This window comes from Staurois parvus, unplaced genomic scaffold (genome assembly GCF_062004578.1).
Source record: "Staurois parvus isolate SC_StPar_1 unplaced genomic scaffold, SC_StPar_1.0 ptg000969l, whole genome shotgun sequence".
NCBI classification, from domain to species: Eukaryota; Metazoa; Chordata; class Amphibia; order Anura; family Ranidae; genus Staurois; species Staurois parvus.
Genome location: NW_028318765.1, coordinates 317,180 through 335,476, shown reverse-complemented (window position 1 = coordinate 335,476; position 18,297 = coordinate 317,180). Strand labels below are relative to the sequence as shown.

Genomic DNA, 18,297 nt, shown 5'->3' with positions numbered 1-18,297 from the left:
GTTTTTATAGCAATCAGGCTTGAAAAGCTCATCTCACACAGATATGTAGTGGAAAATGGGAGCAATGTCAAAATAGCTTTGTTTGCCAGAACGGGGAACTCCTTGGCAGTATCCAACCAAAAACTGTCCAAAGGTAGATCAGCAAATCTTAGCTTGAAACCACGATTTTGTCTCAGTTCAGTTAGTTCCTCCTGCTCCTGTAAAGTCATGTCCTTTCCACCAACTGATGCTGAGCTATAAGGGTCCCTAACCCAGTCAAGGCATTCAGTGGAGACTGAAGAGAAATAAAATGACAACTTCTCCTCGAGAGTTTTTAAATGTTTAACTATTATCTCACCCAGTGCAGCAGTGTGAACACCTTGCCATTGCTTGGTGAGTGTGAACATTTCAAGATTGCCACTTTCCACGTGTTGATGCCAGAGTTGCACCTTTGAACGGAATCCATTTATTTTATCTGTACTTGTAAGCAGATTTTCATTTCGGCCTTGCATTCGTGTGTTCAGCTCATTCAGATGATGAAAAATATCTGCCAGGTATGCCAGCCTTGCACAACACTCATCACTTGCAAGCAGCTTTGCGTAATCTGACCTCTCATTTGTCAGAAACACTTTAAGTTCCTCCCGCAGCTCATACACACGAACCAAGACCTTGCCACGCGACAACCACCGGACCTCCGTATGAAACAGCAAGGTTTTATGCTTCGCTCCCATCTCCTCACACAAAGCTGCAAACATGCGACTTTTCACGGGACGTGACTTTACAAAGTTTACCATGCGCACAACATCATCCAACACAGGAACTAGGTCTGCTGGTAAAGTCTTGGCTACGAGGGCCTCACGGTGTAAAAAACAATGCGTAACAATCACATCTGGATTTCTTTCCTTCGCTCTGCTTACAAAGCCTTTGGTCGCCCGACCATGGCTGCAGCTCCATCGGTGCAGACACTTGTGCAGTTTTCCCACTTAAGTCCTCCTTGTTCAAGGTATTCTGATGTGACCCGAAAAATTTCTTCTCCTGTTGTTTTTTCTGGCAATGCCTTGCAAAAAAAGAAGTTTTCTCTAATTGCATCACCATCCACAAAACGCACATTGGCCAAGAGTTGAGCATGTCCACTGATATCAGTAGACTCGTCAAGTTGCAATGCAAATTTCTCACTGATACTGATCTTTTCCAAAACCACACTTTCTATGTCTGCAGAAATGTCGTTAATACGTCTGGAAATTGTGTTGTCTGAGAGAGGGACTTTGTCTATTTCCTTAGCTGCTTCAGGTCCGAGCATCTCCTCTACAATAGCTTTGCAGGCGGGAAATGTTAATGTCTCTGCCACAGTGCGACTTTTTTGACTTGGCTATAAGTTCAGCAACTTGATAGCTAGCTTTAAGAGCTCTTTCATTTACCTTTGTGGTTTTTCTCATGAAAGTTGCCTGTTTCTCCGTGTTTTCACGCAGGTGAACAAAAAAGTCTGCATTCTTGTTTTGAAGCGAAGGGTGTTTCGTTTGGAGATGGTGTTTAAGTTTACTTGGGACCATAGCACTGTTAGATAGCTTTTCACCACACACCACACACAGTGGAGTTGGTTTCTTTGCATCTCCGGTGAAAGTAAATCCAAATGAAATATAGCTTTAGCTATATTGCCTTGTGCCAGAGAATTTCCTTGAGCTAACCATCTTTGCTTTCTTTTGATCCCCACTCATACGTGGGCTCTTATCTGGCTCTGAATTTTGTTCAGAGTCCAGTTCTTTCCTTTTCAAAAATTTGTCCATCACTGCAGTATCTGCTCCTGTCTCACTGTCACTCAGAACTTACTGCGCTTGTCTCCTCCAGATAGCCGCTGTCCGTCACACTCAGCACTCCATCCAGATCCATCAGTCAGCGCTCTTCTGCTCCTGTCTCCTCCAGATCCATCACTCAGCGCTCTTCTGTGCTGCGTCCGCGATAATCCTCCAGAGTCCAGATCCTTCGGTGCTCTTCTGCGCATCGGCGATCTATTGCGATGTCTTCTCCTGTCAGTGTAACAGTGACACCGGAGCTATTTATAGTCCGTGACATGCGCTTCGGCTCACAAATAGACCAATCATTAGATTCTAATGCAGGGGTGGGCAAAATTTTTGACTTGAGGGCCGCAATGGGTTCATATATTGGACCCGGGGGCCGGACCAAGAGTAGATGAATGATGTGTATGTGTCATCCATAGTAAGTATAGTAATATTCCCCCATAGTAAGCATAGTAATTAATCCCCCATATAGTAATTCATCCCCCATAGTAATTCATCCCCCATATAGTAATTCATCCCCCATAGTAATTCATCCCCCATATAGTAATTCATCCCCCATATAGTAGTTCATCCCCCATATAGTAATTCATCCCCCATAGTAATTCATCCCCCATAGTAATTCATCCCCCATAGTAATTCATCCCCCATTGTAATTCATCCCCCATATAGTAATTCATCCCCCATATAGTAATTCATCCCCCATAGTAATTCATCCCCCATAGTAATTCATCCCCCATATAGTAATTCATCCCCCATAGTAATTAATCCCCCATATAGTAATTCATCCCCCATAGTAATTCATCCCCCATATAGTAATTCATCCCCCATAGTAATTCATCCCCCATATAGTAATTCATCCCCCATAGTAATTCATCCCCCATAGTAATTCATCCCCCATATAGTAATTAATCCCCCATAGTAATTCATCCCCCATATAGTAATTCATCCCCCATAGTAATTCATCCCCCATAGTAATTCACCCCCCATATAGTAATTCATCCCCCCTATAGTAATTCATCCCCCATATAGTAATTCATCCCCCATATAGTAATTCATCCCCCCTATAGTAATTAATCCCCCATATAGTAATTCATCCCCCATAGTAATTCATCCCACATAAAGTAATTCATCCCCCATAGTAATTCATCCCCCCTATAGTAATTCATCCCCCATATAGTAATTAATCCCCCATAGTAATTCATCCCCCATAGTAATTCATCCCCCATAGTAATTCACCCCCCATATAGTAATTCATCCCCCATATAGTAATTCATCCCCCATATAGTAATTCATCCCCCCTATAGTAATTAATCCCCCATATAGTAATTCATCCCCCATATAGTAATTCATCCCCCATATAGTAATTCATCCCCCCTATAGTAATTCATCCCCCATAGTAATTCATCCCCCATATTAATTCATCCCCCATATTAAGTCCCCAAGCCCCCCCTGTGTCAATTCACTTACCTTTGCTCCGCGCGTTCCTCTCGCCGTTCCGGTGTAGCATGAAAATCTGTCTCCTATGAGGATCTGTCCCCCTCGACGTATCTGCGCATGTGCCAGTTTCAGGCATTAGCAGCCGATCGGCGATCTCCGGCACATGCGCAGATACGTCGAGGGGGACAGATCATTCTGACAGTATCACGCTCCACGGGCCGGATTAAAAGGTCCGCCGGGGCGTATACGGCCCGCGGGCCATAGTTTGCCCATTGCTGTTCTAATGATTGGTCTATTTGTGAGCCGAGGCCACATGTTATGGATGAAATTGCAATTTTTCCCACGGCACACCAGACAATATCTCACGGCACACTAGTGTGCCGCGGCACAGTGGTTGAAAAACGCTGAATTAGTGCAGCGCCGAGTAGCAAAAAGAGGCCTGGTCAGGGAGGGGGGTAAATCCTCAGGAGGGCAAGTAGTTAAACTATCCATCTGAAATTGACAAAATAAAAGTGCAGCGCTACAAACAATATCCTTATAGCAATTATGTTGCAATGACTAGCGAAAAAGGTAATTGTCCAATGCAATAGTATCAGATGTGGTAAGCGCATCTTCTGCGCATCGGCGATCTATTGCGATGTCTTCTCCTGTCAGTGTAACAGTGACACCGGAGCTATTTATAGTCCGTGACATGTGCTTCGGCTCACAAATAGACCAATCATTAGATTCTAATGCAGGGGTGGGCAAACTTTTTGACTTGAGGGCCGCAATGGGTTCATATATTGGACCCGGGGGCCGGACCAAGAGTAGATGAATGATGTGTATGTGTCATCCATAGTAAGTATAGTAATATTCCCCCATAGTAAGCATAGTAATTAATCCCCCATATAGTAATTCATCCCCCATAGTAATTCATCCCCCATATAGTAATTCATCCCCCATAGTAATTCATCCCCCATATAGTAATTCATCCCCCATATAGTAATTCATCCCCCATAGTAATTAATCCCCCATATAGTAATTCATCCCCCATAGTAATTCATCCCCCATAGTAATTCATCCCCCATTGTAATTCATCCCCCATATAGTAATTCATCCCCCATAGTAATTCATCCCCCATATAGTAATTCATCCCCCATAGTAATTCATCCCCCATAGTAATTAATCCCCCATATAGTAATTCATCCCCCATAGTAATTCATCCCCCATATAGTAATTCATCCCCCATAGTAATTCATCCCCCATAGTAATTCATCCCCCATATAGTAATTAATCCCCCATAGTAATTCATCCCCCATATAGTAATTCATCCCCCATAGTAATTCATCCCCCATAGTAATTCACCCCCCATATAGTAATTCATCCCCCCTATAGTAATTCATCCCCCATATAGTAATTCATCCCCCCTATAGTAATTCATCCCCCCTATAGTAATTAATCCCCCATATAGTAATTCATCCCCCATAGTAATTCATCCCACATAAAGTAATTCATCCCCCATAGTAATTCATCCCCCCTATAGTAATTCATCCCCCATATAGTAATTAATCCCCCATAGTAATTCATCCCCCATATAGTAATTCATCCCCCATAGTAATTCATCCCCCATAGTAATTCACCCCCCATATAGTAATTCATCCCCCATATAGTAATTCATCCCCCATATAGTAATTCATCCCCCCTATAGTAATTCATCCCCCATATTAATTCATCCCCCATATTAAGTCCCCAAGCCCCCCCTGTGTCAATTCACTTACCTTTGCTCCGCGCGTTCCTCTCGCCGTTCCGGTGTAGCATGAAAATCTGTCTCCTATGAGGATCTGTCCCCCTCGACGTATCTGCGCATGTGCCAGTTTCAGGCATTAGCAGCCGATCGGCGATCTCCGGCACATGCGCAGATACGTCGAGGGGGACAGATCATTCTGACAGTATCACGCTCCACGGGCCGGATTAAAAGGTCCGCCGGGGCGTATACGGCCCGCGGGCCATAGTTTGCCCATTGCTGTTCTAATGATTGGTCTATTTGTGAGCCGAGGCCACATGTTATGGATGAAATTGCAATTTTTCCCACGGCACACCAGACAATATCTCACGGCACACTAGTGTGCCGCGGCACAGTGGTTGAAAAACGCTGAATTAGTGCAGCGCCGAGTAGCAAAAAGAGGCCTGGTCAGGGAGGGGGGTAAATCCTCAGGAGGGCAAGTAGTTAAACTATCCATCTGAAATTGACAAAATAAAAGTGCAGCGCTACAAACAATATCCTTATAGCAATTATGTTGCAATGACTAGCGAAAAAGGTAATTGTCCAATGCAATAGTATCAGATGTGGTAAGCAGTTCAATTATGAAAAAACATCCAACAACGCTGGTGTAATCCAATCCAATATCGAGTAGGTAGATTGCCCACTTACCAGAAGTGCAATCTCAATGCACATGTACAGGTCACATGTAGCCGAGGTCTCATGTAGGCGCTGCTTGGTAGTACCCTGGTGGTCCCTCAATGGTAAGGAGATACTGGTCCGGTCGGATCACACTGCTCCTTGGATCCACACAGAAGCCTAAAGTACTGGGACTGAGGTATGGGGGCTCAGTGCCAGGTATAAGAAGTAAAAGTGCTCATAGTGTAGTAATTTTAAATAAAAATTTTTTAAATCCAATGTATAAAAATCAGATTAAAATTACAAAGCACATGCCTGCAGCCTGTAGCCAGTTAAAGGGGCTGTAAAGAACATCTAAAAACACTGACCAGTGAAACTCAAGGGTTGGCCGCCGGACCTCCTGATCCGACGGCGTGACGTCAAGGCGTGCGAAGGCTCCTCCTAGACGCGTTTCGTGTCAATACATGTCTACAGTAGGGGTGATGCCATGCCTAGCATAGGTCCGGCGGCCAACCCTTGAGATTCACTGGTCAGTTTTTTTAGATGTTCTTTACAGCCTCTTTAACTGGCTACAGGCTGCAGGCATGTGCTTTGTAATTTTAATCTGATTTTTATACATTGGATTTAATAAATTTTTATATAAAATTACTACACTGTGAGCACCTTTACTTCTTATACCTGGCACTGAGCCCCCATACCTCAGCCCCAGTACTTTAGGCTTCTGTGTGGATCCAAGGAGCAGTGTGATCCGAGCGGACCAGTATCTCCTTACCATTGAGGGACCACCAGGGTACTACCAAGCAGCGCCTACATGAGACCTCGGCTACATGTGACCTGTACATGCGCATTGAGATTGCGCTTCTGGTAAGTGGGCAATCTACCTACTCCTCAATATTGGATTGGATTACACCAGCGTTGTTGGAAGTTTTTTCATAATTGAACTGCTTACCACATCTGATACTATTGCATTGGACAATTACCTTTTTTGCTAGTCATTTCAACATAATTGTTATAAGGATATTGTTTGTAGCGCTGCACTTTTATTTTGTCAATTTCAGTAGGAAAGGCTTTGTGGTTCCTTGTTAGTGCATTTGCCGCTTACTGGAGTGCGCTCACTAACCTGCCTACACACAAACTATCCATCTGGCCTCCTGTTGCAGAATATATTTATCTACATCCCAATCTCTTGGGTTAGTTTATATATGGTCTAGCAGGAAGAAAACAATGTAAGAAGTGTTGTAGTTGTGATTCAAGCCTACAATGCAGAGCAATAGGTGATATTTTGCTGTTCTTAATGGCATAAATAAATGGTATAAATTGCCAGTTATGCGGCGTCTAACTTGTCGCTTTGTCTTTCCAATATAGAATATGCCATATTGATATGTCCTTCCCATGACATAAAATGTTGAGATCATAATTTTGGCCCAATCAGGAGATCAAAGCTGTTTCCTTCAATCCACCAACAAAATCTGCAAGTCCCACATCTCTAGGTAAATTTTACCTGGCTAGGTGAACATAATTAAGAGACCTCATATTTCCCTTTTTGGTTTATGTTTATATAGACCTGCTTATGTGCACTCATCCTTCCTGCAATCCTATAGGGGAGTCTTTAGGCTTGTGTGGAAAGTCATATCTTTTGGTATGTAAATTAAAATGGATTTAAGGATATGTCATGCAATTCAAGTGAAATTATGTTTCTGTTATAGAGTATATACAAATATGTTGGCCGTGTTTGACCTCTCAGTGTCTAAGGTGCCGAAGAAGTGGTATTATATATGAAACACATGGACCCAAGCATTCTTTTAATGTTGGACACTTCTAATAGTTTTACTAAGTGTTGCTGTGGGTTTTTTTTATGCCATATACAATGTATTCCTGAATATGTATTTTTTTATACATTATAATAAAAAGATTGTTTTTATATATTTGTTCAGTGAGATATATTTTAGGATTCCCAGTCACTAAAGTCCAACATGCATTTTCTTCTTTGTTTAAATTATATCTGACGATACCCTAGATCAGTGTTTTTCAACCTTTTTTGTGCAAAGGCACACTTTTTTCATGAAAAAAATCACGAGGCACACCACCATTAGAAAATGTTAAAAAAATTTACCTCTGTGCCTATATTGACTATATATAAAGTAATTCTCTTGAATAGGAATCAAACACAAAGAAATTATTTTATAATTACTTTATTATGAAATAATAAAGTATTTTATAATTGTTCATATTTCTGTTTACTTACTCAGTGCGAAACCTGGGCCTATTTGGCTGAACACAAAGCTGATATTCTGGCAGGAATCGAAGAAAGACACACACGTAGCTCTTCGTCAACAGCTCTCGGTCTCTCTCTGTCTTTAGTTTTTATAGCAATCAGGCTTGAAAAGCTCATCTCACACAGATATGTAGTGGAAAATGGGAGCAATGTCAAAATAGCTTTGTTTGCCAGAACGGGGAACTCCTTGGCAGTATCCAACCAAAAACTGTCCAAAGGTAGATCAGCAAATCTTAGCTTGAAACCACGATTTTGTCTCAGTTCAGTTAGTTCCTCCTGCTCCTGTAAAGTCATGTCCTTTCCACCAACTGATGCTGAGCTATAAGGGTCCCTAACCCAGTCAAGGCATTCAGTGGAGACTGAAGAGAAATAAAATGAAAACTTCTCCTCGAGAGTTTTTAAATGTTTAACTATTATCTCACCCAGTGCAGCAGTGTGAACACCTTGCCATTGCTTGGTGAGTGTGAACATTTCAAGATTGCCACTTTCCACATGTTGATGCCAGAGTTGCACCTTTGAACGGAATCCATATATTTTATCTGTACTTGTAAGCAGATTTTCATTTCGGCCTTGCATTCGTGTGTTCAGCTCATTCAGATGATGAAAAATATCTGCCAGGTATGCCAGCCTTGCACAACACTCATCACTTGCAAGCAGCTTTGCGTAATCTGACCTCTCATTTGTCAGAAACACTTTAAGTTCCTCCCGCAGCTCATACACACAAACCAAGACCTTGCCACGCGACAACCACCGGACCTCCGTATGAAACAGCAAGGTTTTATGCTTCGCTCCCATCTCCTCACACAAAGCTGCAAACATGCGACTTTTCACGGGTCGTGACTTTACAAAGTTTACCATGCGCACAACATCATCCAACACAGAAACTAGGTCTGCTGGTAAAGTCTTGGCTACGAGGGCCTCACAGTGTAAAAAACAATGCGTAACAATCACATCTGGATTTCTTTCCTTCACTCTGCTTACAAAGCCTTTGGTGCGCCCGACCATGGCTGCAGCTCCATCGGTGCAGACACTTGTGCAGTTTTCCCACTTAAGTCCTCCTTGTTCAAGGTATTCTGATGTGACCCGAAAAATTTCTTCTCCTGTTGTTTTTTCTGGCAATGCCTTGCAAAAAAAGAAGTTTTCTCTAATTGCATCACCATCCACAAAACGCACATTGGCCAAGAGTTGAGCATGTCCACTAATATCAGTAGACTCGTCAAGTTGCAATGCAAATTTCTCACTGATACGGATCTTTTCCAAAACCACACTTTCTATGTCTGCAGACATGTCGTTAATACGTCTGGAAATTGTGTTGTCTGAGAGAGGGACTTTGTCTATTTCCTTAGCTGCTTCAGGTCCGAGCATCTCCTCTACAATAGCTTTGCAGGCGGGAAGTATTAATGTCTCTGCCACAGTGCGACTTTTTTGACTTGGCTATAAGTTCAGCAACTTGATAGCTAGCTTTAAGAGCTCTTTCATTTACCTTTGTGGTTTTTCTCATGAAAGTTGCCTGTTTCTCCGTGTTTTCACGCAGGTGAACAAAAAGTCTGCATTCTTGTTTTGAAGCGAAGGGTGTTTCGTTTGGAGATGGCGTTTAAGTTTACTTGGGACCATAGCACTGTTAGATAGCTTTTCACCACACACCACACACAGTGGAGTTGGTTTCTTTGCATCTCCGGTGAAAGTAAATCCAAATGAAATATAGCTTTAGCTATATTGCCTTGTGCCAGAGAATTTCCTTGAGCTAACCATCTTTGCTTTCTTTTGATCCCCACTCATACGTGGGCTCTTATCTGGCTCTGAATTTTGTTCAGAGTCCAGTTCTTTCCTTTTCAAAAATTTGTCCATCACTGCAGTATCTGCTCCTGTCTCACTGTCACTCAGTACTTACTGCGCTTGTCTCCTCCAGATAGCCGCTGTCCTTCACACTCAGCACTCCATCCAGATCCATCAGTCAGCGCTCTTCTGCTCCTGTCTCCTCCAGATCCATCACTCAGCGCTCTTCTGTGCTGCGTCCGCGATAATCCTCCAGAGTCCAGATCCTTCGGTGCTCTTCTGCGCATCGGCGATCTATTGCGATGTCTTCTCCTGTCAGTGTAACAGTGACACCGGAGCTATTTATAGTCCGTGACATGCGCTTCGGCTCACAAATAGACCAATCATTAGATTCTAATGCAGGGGTGGGCAAACTTTTTGACTTGAGGGCCGCAATGGGTTCATATATTGGACCCGGGGGCCGGACCAAGAGTAGATGAATGATGTGTATGTGTCATCCATAGTAAGTATAGTAATATTCCCCCATAGTAAGCATAGTAATTAATCCCCCATATAGTAATTCATCCCCCATAGTAATTCATCCCTCATATAGTAATTCATCCCCCATATAGTAATTCATCCCCCATAGTAATTCATCCCCCATAGTAATTAATCCCCCATATAGTAATTCATCCCCCATAGTAATTCATCCCCCATATAGTAATTCATCCCCCATAGTAATTCATCCCCCATAGTAATTAATCCCCCATATAGTAATTCATCCCCCATAGTAATTAATCCCCCATATAGTAATTCATCCCCCATAGTAATTAATCCCCCATATAGTAATTCATCCCCCATAGTAATTCATCCCCCATATAGTAATTCATCCCCCATAGTAATTCATCCCCCATAGTAATTCATCCCCCATATAGTAATTAATCCCCCATAGTAATTCATCCCCCATATAGTAATTCATCCCCCATAGTAATTCACCCCCCATATAGTAATTCATCCCCCCTATAGTAATTCATCCCCCATATAGTAATTCATCCCCCCTATAGTAATTCATCCCCCCTATAGTAATTAATCCCCCATATAGTAATTCATCCCCCATAGTAATTCATCCCCCATAGTAATTAATCCCCCATATAGTAATTCATCCCCCATAGTAATTCATCCCCCATAGTAATTAATCCCCCATATAGTAATTCATCCCCCATAGTAATTCATCCCCCATATAGTAATTCATCCCCCATAGTAATTCATCCCCCATAGTAATTAATCCCCCATATAGTAATTAATCCCCCATATAGTAATTCATCCCCCATAGTAATTAATCTCCCATATAGTAATTCATCCCCCATAGTAATTAATCCCCCATATAGTAATTCATCCCCCATAGTAATTCATCCCCCATATAGTAATTCATCCCCCATAGTAATTCATCCCCCATAGTAATTCATCCCCCATATAGTAATTAATCCCCCATAGTAATTCATCCCCCATATAGTAATTCATCCCCCATAGTAATTCACCCCCCATATAGTAATTCATCCCCCATATAGTAATTCATCCCCCCTATAGTAATTCATCCCCCCTATAGTAATTAATCCCCCATATAGTAATTCATCCCCCATAGTAATTCATCCCCCATATAGTAATTCATCCCCCATAGTAATTCATCCCCCCTATAGTACATCCCCCATATAGTAATTAATCCCCCATATAGTAATTAATCCCCCATAGTAATTCATCCCCCATAGTAATTCATCCCCCTTAGTAATTCATCCCCCATAGTAATTCACCCCCCATATAGTAATTCATCCCCCCATATAGTAATTCATCCCCCCTATAGTAATTCATCCCCCCTATAGTAATTCATCCCCCATATAGTAATTCATCCCCCATAGTAATTCATCCCCCATATAGTAATTCATCCCCCCCATAGTAATTCATCCCCCCTATAGTAATTCATCCCCCATAGTAATTCATCCCCCATAGTAATTCATCCCCCATAGTAATTCATCCCCCATATTAAGTCCCCAAGCCCCCCCTGTGTCAATTCACTTACCTTTGCTCCACGCGTTCCTCTCGCCGTTCCGGTGTAGCATGAAAATCTGTCTCCTATGAGGATCTGTCCCCCTCGACGTATCTGCGCATGTGCCAGTTTCAGGCATTAGCAGCCGATCAGCGATCTCCGGCACATGCACAGATACGTCAAGGGGGACAGATCATCCTGACAGTATCACGCTCCACGGGTCGGATTAAAAGGTCCGCCGGGCCGTATACGGCCCGCGGGCCGTAGTTTGCCCATTGCTGTTCTAATGATTGGTCTATTTGTGAGCCGAGGCCACATGTTATGGATGAAATTGCAATTTTTCCCACGGCACACCAGACAATATCTCACGGCACACTAGTGTGCCGCGGCACAGTGGTTGAAAAACGCTGCCCTAGATTATCATGTCAATGGTGTTTATAGCTTGGTAGTTCCCAACTTTATACAACTTAATCTAATTCCTGCAGCTAATATCAATATTGGCCTTAATATTAAGAGCACAGAAGTAAAGCAATGCCACCAGCAAAATCAGTAATCAATAAATACATTAAAGCAAAAAGGTAGGGTAATATCACTCAAGACATTACCAGCATATCAGTAGAGCGTAGCACTGGAAGTATCACAAGAGATATTAACAGTGGAGGGAGCCAACAGAGCCTCCCCGCTGCAACCACACTGCTGGAAGAATTTCCTTTTATCTCCTGTGCTCAGCTCTTCTAAGTAAATTTATCTGACCTACATTAGGCATGCTCCCCACACACACTGCCAGAGGCTCCAAAGTCCACACATCAGGAGAGCGACTCTCCTCTGCTTTAGCCCATCCTCTTCCTCCTCCTCCTCTTTGAGCAATCTGGTAATTATGGTAAACATTACTCCACAGTCTTCTCCTTAAAGTTGGCCATAGATGGATCATTAAAAAAAAACAACCTTCACCTTTCATATGAAGACAAGAGAATGTTTTCACATGTCTCTGAAATCTGGGAATGGATTATGGTAGGTCCTTGTAGTTTGTGTTGTAGGAGAGAATAGGCAGATCTCTCCCTGAACATCACTTTCAGAGGAATGTCTTCCTGTCTGTAGCTTTTTTACGAATATATTATTTTTATATCTTTCATTTATAGGTACGATCTCCACTCTCGCACTCCATTCTAGGAGAGCAAACAATATTTGTCTCTCCGGAAACTGTGTCCATTCTGGAACTGCATTCACACTTGGTTTGGGGCATTAATCTCAGTGTGATTCCATCTTCAACCAGACATCCTGGAGTTTTTACAGTTTTGTGTCAGTCTCAAGAGGTTGCGATGATTCCTAAACAGGTAAGCAGTGGAAGTTTAAATTACTACTTTTGCCTGTGGGCTTTTTATTTAATATTTTTATGACAATTATAATACCTATGGTTTTCCTTTTACTGAAATAAGTGTATACAGAAAAAGTTAGTAAAAGATAAGAAGGCTGAAAAAATAAAGTACACATTGGATTGTATTTAATTCTCAGTTACCACACATTGGTCACATTGTTGACCTGTTCAGTGCACATTTGTACTTTGGGATGAAAGTGAGGCATGAAACCAAGTGAAAGGCCTGCTTCTCACTTTTCTCATAGGAACAGGGCTGGCAGTCACACTCCCAGTGACTAAAAGACTCTTTTGAGTTACAAGTGCTTAGAGACCTCAACTTAAGATACCAAGGCCCTGATTTACTAAGAATAGAGTCTAATAGCAGACGCTGAACATTCAGCCAGACTCAATTCAATCAATTACGACCTTTCAGTGTTCAGAAAAGCGTCTAGCAAGCCCATTGAAAAACGTCTAGCTCATAGACACCATTCTCTTCATAAATACGAAAGCAGCTTAGACACATTTCTAGGAGCAATGCTGGATATAGCCGCTAGGTGGCGCACAAGGGCAGGCTTTGTCCCGTTAGCATTTATTTGTGTGCCAGTTGAGAATACTTGCAGGTGTGCTTTTTATAATGGCTTTTTATTTTAAATTATATTTTTTTATTTTATTATTTTTGATGCTGCTATTATTGTTGCCTCTGTTAATTTTTTTGCCTTTTTTTTTCTCCAAAAATTATCGGCCAACTAATGCATTTCCTAATGAATGTTACAAAGTCATACATCCTATTTTCAAATGTCAAACATTTTCAAGCTTATATCTCAAATAATTTGAATGTCTAGTTCTAATTTCCCAATATAATTATATATCTTCATTCTCTTTAATCATGTAACTATTCTACATTCCAGCTCAAACTCTGTTACAGTTGCTTAGTGGTTAGCACTCAGGACTTGCAGCACTTGGGTCATGGGTTCTAATCCCAGTCATGGCTGCACCTGTTTGGAGTTTGCATGCTTTCTGTGTGCGGGTGTGTTTCTGCAAACACTCCATGCTGTTAGGTTAATTGGGCCCTGAGTTTCTGGCCTTAGATTGTAAGTTCCTTGACATTACAGACTATTGTGAAGGGACAAAATATGGAGGTCAGTGCCAGGAATATTGATCTATCAAGATTTTGGCTACTGACTAGAAAGTGGAGAGGGAGTAGCTGCTCAGTGTTGTGAATGTTACCTGCGTCCTGTTCTTCTGACAAGTTTGAAACTTTAAATTTTCCTTCTGTTTAATATTTGATTGCAACTTTGTTTCTCTCCCCTAGACTGCTGATCCCTTTCTGTTCACTGATATAATTCTCTCTCCTTATACAACTTGACCCCTTCCCCCCTGTCATTACCTATTCCATCTGCCAATCTATGTATCACTGCCCAACTCTTTCTATTTATTTATTTACTGATCTTGTTAATATGTCTCATTTCCTATTGCCTACAGCTCAGATCTAGCATTATTATAAAATTCCTAATTGTATCTTGCCACTTATCTAATTGAATTCACAATTCCTGGTCAGTCCCGTTCCCTTACCTATAATAACCTTTAGGGCCAGTTCACACTACATGTGTTTCAGTTGCTTTTTTCTGCATCCAAAATGCACAGAAAGAAGGTTATATGGTTGTCAAGGTCATAGTTCACATCAGTGCTTGCATTTTCAGTGCGATCCGGGTGCAGCAAAAAAAAAATTTGAACAGGCTGCATTGTTTATGCACAGAACTGTACTGGCACATGGTAAAATGCACTGGAATGCACTAAAACGCACATGTCCCTTATTAAATTGAAGAAAAAGAGAGGGGAAAAAATTAACTGGAATGCAAAAAAAACCTCACTGGAACGCGTCAAAAACGCATAAAAAATGCACTGAAACACGCTAAACATGCATCAAAAAAGTGCATGCAAAAACGCATCTGGAACACATATAGACTGCGTTTCTATAGTGTGAACTGGCCCTTAGGACTTGTTTACACCATCTGTGATGTAGAAACGCATGCAAGAGCATGCATTTTCCTGCACAGCAAAGAAATGCCATGCCCTTTGCAGATGTGCGCGGGTATCTCATGATGCACCTCCACACGTCTAGTAAACACAGATGCATTCACAGCCACCAAAATGCATGGCACCACATTACTGTGTGGTTCGGTGCAACACACTTTTAAAATATTATGCCTGCAGTATTTTTGCTTGTTCCCACACGTTAGGCAGCTCATTGAAAGTAATGGGCTGAGGAAAAATAAGTAAAAAATGCCACATTCACATAGGTCCTCTGGCCTGTAGAGCATGAATGAGTGGGTTGTTCATGTGGCTGGAGCCACCTGTTACGCTATGGGGACACAGCACCTGTATGAACATAGGTTTTAATCTGACAGGTGTGCATGCGTGGGGAAGTGGCCCTGAATGCTCCCTGTCTGTGTTCAGGGCTGTACACCTGCACCCATATGCCTGTCAAATTAGGACCTGCAGCATTTCCATAGTGTAACATAGGTTGCCTGCAAATGGCTTCAAGCAGCGACAGCCACAAAAACAAACCACTGATTCACTCTACAGACCACAGCACCCATGTGAATGAGTCCCAAGACCTCAATTACACACAGAGCTTTATTTATTAACGCAGTACAGTTTTATCATTTCGATTTAACAGGCATTTTGTTGGGATTGTGTACATTAATGTTTTTAGTGTATTTTTACCATAAATATAATTTTGATATTTTCTGTGACAGTGGGGGGCTGTCAGATATCACGGGGCCCCGTACAGCCTAACAGTGGCCCGGGGTGGGTGCTTGTGTCTGTGCCACCTGTATAGTTAGGAAGAATAATAACTTCTTCTATGAAATACCTTGAACATCTGCTATTTACCTCAATGTATCTAGGAATCAGACACTATACAGCAATTATTAGTAATGTTTCCCCTGAGGCAAGCATGAACTAATCCCTTAGGATTATAAGGCTTCCCAAATTCTCATTTTCCAGAATGTACCCAGTTATGCATGGGCCCAGATAGGACCTCCCAGTGGCTATTCTATGGACAAGGTACACTTTTCTTTATGCCTGATCTATGTTGAGCTGCATTAGTCAATACGTTGCAATGGCCTGAAATATTTTGACCTAAACCACATGAGCTCAGGTATTCAAATATGAATGTTCTTTCATAGCAAACCTCCAATATGTACTGCATGGGCCTGGTCCACTCTAAATGAATGCATTGTTCTGGTAGGCCCCCCTATTACAGACTTAAGCTACATGTTGAGGAAATTGCACTGACTTTTCAGCAATCAGATTGCATATTATCTGGCCATCCTAAGTCTAGGAAACAGAATGAAGAGGATAGGACACTGTTTTTAGGAACAAAAATAGTCTTTATTCGACAAACCAAAAACAAAGGCAAACACATTGCCTGATGTAAAGACATGACTGTCAGCTCCCAATTGTTTGGCAAACCAAAAACAGGCTCCGCTGTTTGCCAGCACACGGCTCAAACATATCTGGAAGATATGGGGACTCCGATATCCATTGCAAATTCGTTCAGGAATAAGAAGCAATTATGCACACCCAAAAGCAGCATAGAGGAAAGGGATGGTCAAGTTGCTGTGCCTCTTAAACAATAAACAAAAGCTCAACATAGTGCTTTATCCTTTAAAAACTTATTGTTCAATAAACCATAAGAAATGCACTCACATTCAGTAGGTGCATACCACACCAGGTATGATGAACATCCAGTAATGTACTTCTTTAGGCACAAGATGGCAGTATCATCCCCAGCAGCATAGACCAGTACAGGTTCCAAAACGTCACCACACTGTGTAATGCAAGGCAAGGGCCCGTATCACTACTGCTGATTTGTGCCTAAAGAAGTACATTACTGGATGTTCATCATACCTGGTGCTGTATGTACCTACTGAATGTGAGTGCATTTGTTATGGTGTAAACGCACTGTACACTAACACACTCTACACTACCACACTGTTCTCGGTATATATGTACATATATGCAAAGTTTAAACATGACGTCCTAGCTGCTGGGATGGTTAATATCTGTGACCCATCAATACCCATGCGCTAATGTGCAGATAAACAGGAAGTAACGTGTGTATGCACATGTGTGCTAAGTGACATTCTGCTAGCCCCCCAAAAGCTGCACCTTAGCTGTTAAACCAAGAAAAAAAAAACTATCACATCACCCCCACATTATTATTATTATTATTATACAGGATTTATATAGCGCCAACAGTTTGCTCAGCGCTTTACAATATAACGGGAGACAATACAGCAACAATACAGTTCAATACAAGAGGGATAGGAGGTTACAATCTAGGAGGGAGGGGCTAGTGGTACAAAAGGTAGTAACTGTGGGGGATGGACTGGTAGGAAGAGTAGAAGATTCCATTATTAGCTGAGGGCAGGATAAGCTTTCTGCAAACACTCCATGCTGTTAGGTTAATTGGGCCTAGTATATATCTGAGTTTCTGGCATTAGATTGTAAGTTCCTTGACATTACAGACTATTGTGAAGGGACAAAATATGGAGGTCAGTGCCAGGAATATTGATCTATCAAGATTTTGGCTACTGACTAGAAAGTGGAGAGGGAGTAGCTGCTCAGTGTTGTGAATGTTACCTGCGTCCTGTTCTTCTGACAAGTTTGAAACTTTAAATTTTCCTTCTGTTTAATATTTGATTGCAACTTTGTTTCTCTCCCCTAGACTGCTGATCCCTTTCTGTTCACTGATATAATTCTCTCTCCTTATACAACTTGACCCCTTCCCCCCTGTCATTACCTATTCCATCTGCCAATCTATGTATCACTGCCCAACTCTTTCTATTTATTTATTTACTGATCTTGTTAATATGTCTCATTTCCTATCGCCTACAGCTCAGATCTAGCATTATTATAAAATTCCTAATTGTATCTTGCCACTTGTCTGATTGAATTCACAATTCCTGGTCAGTCCCGTTCCCTTACCTATAATAACCTTTAGGGCCAGTTCACACTACATGTGTTTCAGTTGCTTTTTTCTGCATCCAAAATGCACAGAAAGAAGGTTATATGGTTGTCAAGGTCATAGTTCACATCAGTGCTTGCATTTTCAGTGTGATCCGGGTGCAGCAAAAAAAAAATTTGAACAGGCTGCATTGTTTATGCACAGAACTGTACTGGCACACGGTAAAATGCACTGGAATGCACTAAAACGCACATGTTCCTTATTAAATTGAAGAAAAAGAGAGGGGAAAAAATTAACTGGAATGCAAA

General features: G+C 41.8%; 1 protein-coding gene across 1 annotated transcript in view; it reads left to right on the top strand.

Annotated features, from left to right (window-relative positions):
• The window catches only part of LOC149441590 (transmembrane protein 132A-like), a 555,893-nt gene that overhangs the window by 428,067 nt on the left and 109,529 nt on the right, over window positions 1–18,297 (top strand). The window contains exon 10 of the mRNA XM_089657142.1: window positions 12,800–12,994. Coding sequence (XP_089513268.1) covers window positions 12,800–12,994 — 195 coding nt within the window. The remainder of the gene's footprint in view (window positions 1–12,799; window positions 12,995–18,297) is intronic.